Raw genomic sequence first — 9,388 nt, 5'->3', positions numbered from 1 at the left:
CATTCATTCGTTTCCGAACTGGACCATAGAGAGTGCCTTGGGTTGACGTCGCATCCGAGTAGCAGGTTTTTGTTTCTAGCTTCAAGCACAATCCGACGAACCTCTTCGGGTGGTGCTGGCCGATCATATGCCATGTAGATGGAAGCCAGTATTATGCCGACACCGTCGGCGGTTTCCACCTCAACAGCTGTCACATCCTGTAAACAATATGATGGCATTAAAAATATGTTCCAATATTTTTGAGCTACAATAGAAGATCTGGGGATACCTTCAGTCCGTTTGTAGAAGAGGCTGGGGTTTTTTCCAGTCGACCCCTTCACCTCGGTGTTCCGCAGCAAGGCTCCTGGATTAGTGCGATGTCGACGTACTCCTCCGCCAGAAGAACGGTTGGGTTGTCCGTTGCAATCCGCGAGTGCTGCAGGTTTATTTGGAGACCCATGGTGCTGCTCGTTAACGCCATCGTTTTTGGTAGGAGCGGCGTCGTCAAGTTGCATGCCCGTGAGAAATTCGTTGGCGCCGTCAACTTCATTCTGCTCATCTTTCGGATTTGCAGAACAGAATATCTTCAGTTGCGCTTTCCTCACGTCGAACCGAAGTTTGTTGGCCCCTTTCCCAGTGGCTCGATGCCCTTCTCCGATATGTGGAGAAGGAAGGCCACACTGTTCCTTTGCGGAGCCTCCACTTTGATGATGCTCCAGACATCCATCGGAACAATGCGGTTGTGTGCTTGTAGGTATGGCTGCTTAGCTTCGAACTTCATCTTCGGTATCCAGATGCCCTCGACCGTCCAGGGATCTCTATACTGTGCCATATGCCAGACTAGAATATGTGCCAGTTCGTTTTTCTAGGGTTTCTATATGGGGTCGCTTTCTCTAGCTCGAGATTGATATCGAAGAGAATCCAACTATGGTCCGAAAAGGATTTCTTGTCGGATACCCTCTAATTTTTGACTATTTGGGAGTTATTGTGTGTGCAGAAAGTAACGTCTAAGACCTCTTCCCAGTCTGGAAAATTTACCCAGCTCGGAAAAGTGAAGGTTGTAGTATACTCGCCAATTCTTTATTTATTTATGTTTTATATGGGCTGAAGCTTTTTTAAATATGCCCAATGACCCTTGCTGGTCTATTGCAATCAGTTTTCGTAGTAGACGCAGTAGTTTGGTACTTTGTTAATATTGTCTTTCAATAAAATCTTGGTTAATTTAAGCCCACCTTTAAGCTGTGATAGTATTTCATCCCGGAGTGTTATTTCTCACCTGTTGTGTTTTTTTTATTACAGAGAGAATATTATTGTACTTTTTTCTTGAATCACATAACGGGTTATTGGTAGTCAGAATTTTCAAAAAATTGAATTTTTTGTTTGCATTTTCTTAAAGTATAAAAATGTTGTGGAAAAATTTGAAGTGAATCCGACAAATACTTTTTGAGTTATTCAACAATTAAAAAAGGGCGCTCGGGTGCTCCTAAATCAACAGCAAAACTTTAAATGCGTTTTTCTCAAAACTATGTTTTTTGAACTGGTGATCACTGTAACTTAAAAACCACTAAAACTAAAAACCACTAAAGAACTCGTACCTGATCGAAGGATTTTTGTTTTTTTCAAAAATTTCCATTTTTTTAAACAATTAACTGTCGGTTTTTTTTCTCGAAAATCATAAAAATATTTGCTGAGACCGCAATTTTGTTAATTTGGAAAAAAAGCTTCGACAGGTACAAGATTATCTATTAATAAAACTAATTTCTCTTGTCCGATTGATTTTAGATGAATCTCCAAGAACTTGTGATGATCGCCGCAAGGGACTTCTGGCGAAACGGGCTCCACAAAAACAGCGATAACCTTCACAATTATTAATTAGATATATTAGTCTAGGAAAAGTTATTTTCTACTTTCAATTATCAAATATTTTATGACATTTTTTTTTTTTTTGTTGGTATTGGTTCATGGTTTGGCTTTCATTTCATTTTATTTTGTCCGTAATCCCATATATCCCATATTATGAAGTAAAAGTTCACTAAACAATGGAATAGGCTGCATAGTTAGCAACGCCACACAAATTTTTCCCCTTACGTAAACGCATATACCCATTCTCTCCCCACAATTCGCCCCACCAATTCATTAGAATCCAATAATCTTTGTTGTAGCCCACAACAAGCATAGCATGGTTGACCGTGTCTGAAGAGCAAGAGTCGTCGTCGTAAATACCATCGCTGTAAAAATTAATGAATGTAATTTTGAATATTTTTGTACTTATTTACTAATTAAAAAACAAAGTTTCAATAAAGAGAAAAGCAAATGATGTTCGAAATATGGTCAATCATGTTATGAGAGAAAAATTAAATTAAAAAATTTGCAAGAATGAAATTTCTGACCCACACGCGATATGATATTCAAGTTTGTATGGAAGGTGCAACGTGCATATTTTCAGTTCCTTAACATAACCAGTTCCAAGGAAAAGTTCAGTGGTAGGTGCCACGTCTATTTTTTCCAATATCAACCGTAAAAGCCCAGCCCTCTATCTGGCAGTAGTATTTGTCATTACCCAAGTTGTCGCGGCTTGGAGAGTAGTAAACAATTTTTGTTCAAAGCGAGGGTACTTCTCAGATTTTCTGACAGTTAGGTAGATGAGCCACTGTTCTGGTCCTTGCGCTTTCCCAACCAAATCGAAAGCTATGATGTACAGTGATTTCGTTAACGAAATTGCCCATGAGTTAGCTAGATAGCATCGTTTGATAAAATAAAGCGTGGAGTACCTTCCAAATTCTACAACCAGGAATGTTCGTTTCATTTACTACAGCAATCGGACCATCAACTATAGAACAGTCAATCTAACTTGGCTGAATATGTCTGGGCTTATTGAGGAATCGGAAAACCACCATAAGAGGATTTGTATGCTAATCTTTGCAAAATCTGCTCGACTAAAGTCTGAACAATACTAAATTTTGTCAGCTGAGCTGGTTGATTTTAACGTGGCTTTCTGAGGCTAATAGTATTAGAACTGCACTTGACTTCTTAGCCGTCATCATATCCTGGCCTCTAAATCCTGAAAATTAAAAGATATACTGACCTGTAAAGCTGAAATGTGCGTGGACTGGCATTTATGGAGACAGGTACCGGCCCAATGTGAGCCACTGCCGCCTCAATTGCTTTTTCATCCTTAGCTGGCAATATTGCCCACGATGTGACATTCACAACAGCCAGTTCTCCAGCAAATTGGCATACGCCTTTCTGTTTGAAAGGAAATTATTTTTCAGCTTAAGCTTTCGTTATCAGGAAGGTAATTGTCTTAAGAATTTACCTCTACAAGACTTTCAGAATTTTTAAATAATATCAAATGTTCAATCTTCGATGTTTTTTAAAATTTGGTAATTGGTGTTTTGGATACATACATCTAAACAATTCACCTTTGAAACATATTTGTAATCCTGTTCCCGCATTAAACCACCAGTATCCTGCAAATATTTGAATGTGTTCCGTAAAGATCCACCAGTACAACCCTGATTTCCATGCGATACACTACAATCTACAATCTGCTGCGGACTGAAAGTGTTATGGTATTTGAAATATTTACGTATAATCTTTCTAGTAAGAGAACTATTTTTGCAGAAAATATTTTTTATGAATAAGAAAATATTCCTATCCCATCTCATAACTCCTTAGCTCATATAAACTTGCGTACACATCCTATCAAACATGTATTGAAGAAAAATATCGGTGTTCCAATTGACTAATAACTTTTCAGTCTGGTCCGTGCTTACTCCAACCACATGGTCATGTGTCTCATTTCCACGGCCTCATGTCACCTACACAGTCATGGTAGAACGAATCTGATATACATATTTACGATTTGCATTACCTCAAGAGGTACTTTAAAGTTCATACTTTTACACCGCCAAATAGTTCAAAGCATAATTCAAGGATTGCATGGGCCCTGCCTTGAAGCCCCGTAGGACAGGCCCTGCCTGTCCAAAAGAAAAGTGAAACTTATACACTGCCCTGGAGTCTTATTTTGAAGCCGTGGGGATATACTATCTCAGTAATCTGTGCCTTTTCTACCAGCATTACCATATATTTTCCTGCAATTTGTCTTCAATGTTTCGCACATATGAATGCCATGCTGCCATGAGAAGCTTTTCATAAAAAACTATCTGCCTCCAATTTCCTATAACAACAACTTTTATATATTGGTATATATATAATTGGCGCGTACACCCTTTTTGGGTGTTTGGCCGAGCTCCTCCTCCTATTTGCGGTGTGCGTTTTGATGTTGTTCCCCAAATAGATATTTTTATGAGGAGCTGTTTCATGGCAGAAATACACTCGGAGGTTTGCCATTGCCTGCCGAGGGGCGACCGCTATTTGAAAATGCTTTTCTTAATTTGGTGTTTCACCGAGATTCGAACCGACGTTCTCTCTGTGAATTGCGAGTGGTAGTCACGCACTAACCTATTCGGCTACGGCGGCCGCAACAACAAAAATTTTTATGTACTCAAAATTTAAATAATTCAAGGATATCATATTTAAAATTTTATCATTGATTGTATTTTTGCTTACTGAAAACTTGCCTTACCTCAGATGTAACAGGCGCCCGGTTCGCTTGAATACCTGCCCCTCAATGTTCCTAGCTATGCTAAAAGCGTAACAGGAGCCGCAGGTTTTTTGATTATCCGGCTGCGTTTTGAAGCCTTTTTCACGCCAGTCTATATTCTCTGGTGTTTGTTGCATCATTGGTGAGCCCACAATCTCCGAGTCCATATCAATATCTGCTCTGAAGCCTTTATTTTGCAATAGACGTAGAAAGCCTTTCAGATAAGAGTCGCCGTTCTGCAATTGTGGCAAATATAAAGGTTATGCAAGGTTGAGAGAACATAGAAGATTGCTCATATCGCAATACTGCTATACGGTTCTAAGTCAATTTAACAGAATCAGAGGTAGTTTATATCAAAAAGATCCACATTTTTTACGAACATGTCTTTTTATTAAATTCCGTGTTTAAATAAAGGACATAAAATAATAGTTAATAAATAATTGGCGCGTACACTTCTGTTAGGTGTTTGGCCACCTCTTATCGGTGGTGGGCATCTTGATGTTGTTCCACAAATGGAGCGCCCTACAGTTTTAAGCCGACTCCGAACAGAAAATGGCTTCTTACGAGGAGCTTTGTCATGACAGAAATACACTCGTAAGCTTGCCATTGTCTGACGAGGAGCGACCGCTATTAGAAACAACTTTTTCTATTATTTTTCTGTTTCATGCATGGAGATTCGGACATACGCACTTCCGAATGGTAGTCACGCGCTAACATTCGACTACGGCGGCCGCCTATAGACAAGGACATAACAGTTATGGCTTTTATCGCAAGGTCGTTGATCCACTAGAGTGTGACTTCTTTAACCTTATGTTGGAGAGGAGTGTACAAGCCGCAGAACTTAATCGCTCGGGCACAATTTTTTATAAGAGAATACAATTGTTGGCGTATGCCGATGATAGTCACATCAACGGGCTTAACAACCGCGCTGTTAGTTCTGCCATTTCCAAACTGGATAAAGAGGCAAACCGAATGGGTCTGGTTCTGAACGAAGACAAAACGAGTACCTCCTGTCATCAAACAAACAGTCGCAGCACTCGCGTATCGGCACCCACGTCACTGTTGACAGGTATAATTTCGAGGCTGCAAAGGACTTGGTATACTCAGGAACCAGCATTAACACCGATAACAATGTCAGCCTTGAAATCCAACGTAGAATCTTTCTTGCCAACAAGTGCTACTTTGGACTAAGTAGGAATTGAGTAGTAATGTCCTCTCTCGGCGAACAAAACTAACACTCTACAACGCTCTCATCATGCCCGTCCTAACGTATGGCGCAGTAGCGTGGACGATGACAACATATGATGAAGCGACGCTTGGGATGGTTGAGAGAAAGATTCTGCGTAAGATTTTTGGACCTTTGCACGTTGGCAACGGCGAATATCGCAGGTGATGGAACGATGAGCTGTATGAGCTTTACGACGACATAGACATAGCGCAGCGAATAAAGATCCAGCGGCTACGTTAGCTGGGTCATGTCGTCCGAATGGATACAAAAGCTCCTTCTCTGAAAGTATTCGATGCGGTATCAGCTGGTGTTAGCAGAGGAAGGGGAAGGCCTCCTCTGCGTTGGAAAGATGAGGTGGAGAAGGACTTGGCTTCACTTGGTGTGTCCAATTGGCGCCGGTTAACAAGATAAAGAAACGACTGGTGCGCTTTGTTAACCTCGGCCAAAATCGCGTAAGTGGTTATCGCGCCAATTAAGAAGAAGATGAAGAAAATTGTTATGGAGAATCTACGAATCATAATTAGAGAAGTTGCTGAGGATGTAGGCATATCGGTTGGCTTATGCCATGCAATCTTATAGAAAATTTCGGGCATGAAGCATGTGGCAGCAAAGTTCATTCCAAAATTGCCTTCGAATAAATCCCGTTGTGAATAAAGTCATTCGAAACTCAACTTATTTGGTAATTGCAAATCTTGCTTTCGCGTTATTAATACATCATTGGTCGGAAACAAGCAGACACAACTGAAAAAAAAAAATTTCTCGTGTGCATAGTGAGGGCAAATCATGTGCACAAATCGGTCAAACAATGAATCAAAGCCGTTTTACTATTTATAGCATAATAAAACGTTTTAAAAGGGAAACAAATCTTAAGAACCGACTTCATACTGAAAGACCTAGTAAATTGACCCTGAGTGATGAACGCCACATAATAGGGAAAATAAAAAATAATCAAAAAATTACATGAACGCAAGTGGTACCAGAAGCTCTTAAAAAGATTAATAAAGAGGTCCATCCGCGAATGGCTCGAAGGAAAGTACTCAACAGCAAAGTCAATAAAAAAAAGTAAAGAGTTCGCGAAGGTATATAAAAATAAGTCACTTGATTTCTGGAGCAACGTCATTTTTAGCGACGGGAGTGAGTTCAACATTTTTCAATCGGATGGAAAGATTCGAATCTGGAGAAAACCTAATACCATATACGATAAAACAATAAAGTAAGTGGGTATAATGGTGTGGAGATGTGCATATGTCAACGGCAGGCGTGGGTAATCTTGTATTTATTGATGGTATTATGGATTAATTACTTTAGCTTAATATTTTAAAAGAAAACTTGCATGGAAGTGCGCAAAACCTGTGTGTTGGAAATAACTTTTATTTTCAACAAGATAATGATCCCAAGCATACTGCCCACGATGTGCGTAGGATTATACCCCATCGAACATTTATGGGATGAACTTGGTGGCGTGTAGGCGTGTCGCTAAAATTAACATAACTTGCAAAACCCAACTAAAGGAGGTACTTCAAAAGGAATGGCAGTATTTCAGTCTAAATGTGACTAATAAATAAGTTAACTCTGTTCCAAATAGACTTAATGAAATCATCAGGCAAAAAGGAGTGCCTGCCAAATATTAAATTTTCATTGAACTTAGTATTTTACTTGTGAAATTCAATTGTGATTTATGTTAATTTTTCATTCGTGGAGTGAAGTTTTACTAAGTTCGTGTTTTTTTTATATAAACAATAAATTTGTGTACTTTTCCTAAAATAACACTTTTAAGTACATTAATTTTTTCTCAAGATACATCATTCATTCGACAAAAATTAGTGGTTGTGTGAATAATTTTGTTCAAGTGTGTACATTTATGGATTTTATTTAACATAAAATATTAGAGGGTTTAGGAACTATAAAAAATATAATGTTCAGTTGTATTCAACCATACCTGCAGCCTGCATTATACGGACATACCTAATTTGTCGGTTATATTTTCAGTGTAACACCGCAAAACTGCATACAAAATCATTGTAAAGGGTGTAAAATTTCAAGGGCCGATATTGAATGTGAACCACACCTAAACGTCAAGTTTTTTTCTACACCTCGATAAGCCAGCAACAATTCAAGAGCTAAAGGATGAGATAATTCCGCACATTAACGGCATAGAACCTCAGTTATGCCTCAGCGTCATCGAAAATTTGGACCATCGGATGGAGATGTGCCGCCGAGGCCGCGGCGGCCATTTGGCCAATACTTTGTTCTACGCATAACACTGTGGAACAAATTCAGGTTAGTAAAAATTAGGTCCATTCTGAGAGTGGCGGGTGAAAATAGAGGCGAAATTAGAAGACCCGTATCGCGCTGTTTTTTTATGTTAGTTCGAATTTTTTTTTAATCGGCCTTCGCATAGCATTTGTCCTTAACGGCTCCCCACAAAAAATAGTCCAACGGACTTTAATCACAGCTCCGAGGCGGCCAATTGATATCGGAATTTCGGCTGATTATTCAGTTTTCAAAAACGGTAGCCAAAAGTTCGAGTGTAACTTTGACAGTGTGACAAGTTGCACCCCAAATTTGGAAAAGATCAGAAAAAAATAAAACTTCTAGAAGAATATCGTTGAATAATTTGTGTTTCGTTGCTTTTTATGCATGATAATTAGCCTAAACGGGAGAGGTTCCAAATTCTGATCAACAATATGTGAAACGCTTTCTAAACAGTCTAAATTCCTGTGGGTCATTATTCTGTGTTTCCAAAGTTCTGTTGGGACAAAATAATGTAGAATTATTGTGCTCGGTATTAAAATTTTCTATACACATTTATTTTAGCCCATAAATCTCTATTTTTAAAGTAGTGTAAAGAAAAAAATGTTATATTTTAAATGTGAAAATTAGTAAAGGGTGTTGTTGGCAAATGATATTTAAAATTTGTAATAAGTAGAATTACAACCCTGCTTGTGAACCAAAGTTGCGCACTCATTCTTCTTCGTTCTATTCTATTTTTCATTTGCATACGATCAGTCGAGGAAGAAGGGGTGCAAAACTGCGGTAAGTTTCTACAATATATTTTATTAAAATTCAGAATGTACAATATTGAATTAAATTTCAGAATAAACCATCCTTTGCCATTGAGTTAGTAGCAAACCCTTTCATCAGCGCCGAGTCGTAGCCGCGACATCTTTATTCGCAGTTTTGATTATTTGAGATTAACTGCGTATTTTTCCCTGCCGTAAAAGAGTAAAAGTTTGGGACCGTTTAAATGAATGATCCGGAGGAAACCATAGAAAAACGCCGCAGTCCTCGACTCAACAAATTAGAACCAGAGTCAGGTGAAGTTCAGCCTAATTCCACCGCCATCATAAACGACGCCGCCTCCGCCGCCACCACGCATACCAACGCCACAACTGCTGCCAGCACGTATACAAACGTCACAAATACCGCCCTTTCATCAGAATCCGTAAGTTTAAGATTGGAAATGCAGAATCAAATCGCCACTCTTCAAAGACAACTAGAAGAAGCACAGGTAAGATTAAGTGAACAAAACCGCCACCGCCAAAGGCTGGAGATTGCTTTGCGTAGCTCAGGTC

General features: G+C 39.1%; 1 protein-coding gene across 3 annotated transcripts in view; it reads right to left on the bottom strand.

The window, feature by feature from the left end:
* Positions 1–9,388, bottom strand: part of LOC128869668 (procathepsin L-like) — a 28,332-nt gene continuing 18,944 nt past the window's right edge. For 2 of the 3 annotated variants that reach the window (XM_054112252.1, XM_054112250.1), the window contains exons 3-7: positions 4,568–4,821; positions 3,387–3,537; positions 3,065–3,225; positions 269–2,207; positions 1–197 (exon numbers count right to left, since the gene is read on the bottom strand). In XM_054112252.1, coding sequence (XP_053968227.1) covers positions 2,012–2,207; positions 3,065–3,225; positions 3,387–3,537; positions 4,568–4,821 — 762 coding nt within the window. In that variant the 3' untranslated portion in view covers positions 1–197; positions 269–2,011. The remainder of the gene's footprint in view (positions 198–268; positions 2,208–3,064; positions 3,226–3,386; positions 3,538–4,567; positions 4,822–9,388) is intronic. The other variant, XM_054112251.1, reaches the window with a different exon arrangement.

The sequence above is a fragment of the Anastrepha ludens genome, chromosome X (genome assembly GCF_028408465.1).
Source record: "Anastrepha ludens isolate Willacy chromosome X, idAnaLude1.1, whole genome shotgun sequence".
Taxonomy (NCBI): Eukaryota; Metazoa; Arthropoda; class Insecta; order Diptera; family Tephritidae; genus Anastrepha; species Anastrepha ludens.
The sequence above is the reverse complement of the archived record's forward strand: the minus strand, read 5'-3'. Positions and strand labels throughout refer to the sequence as shown.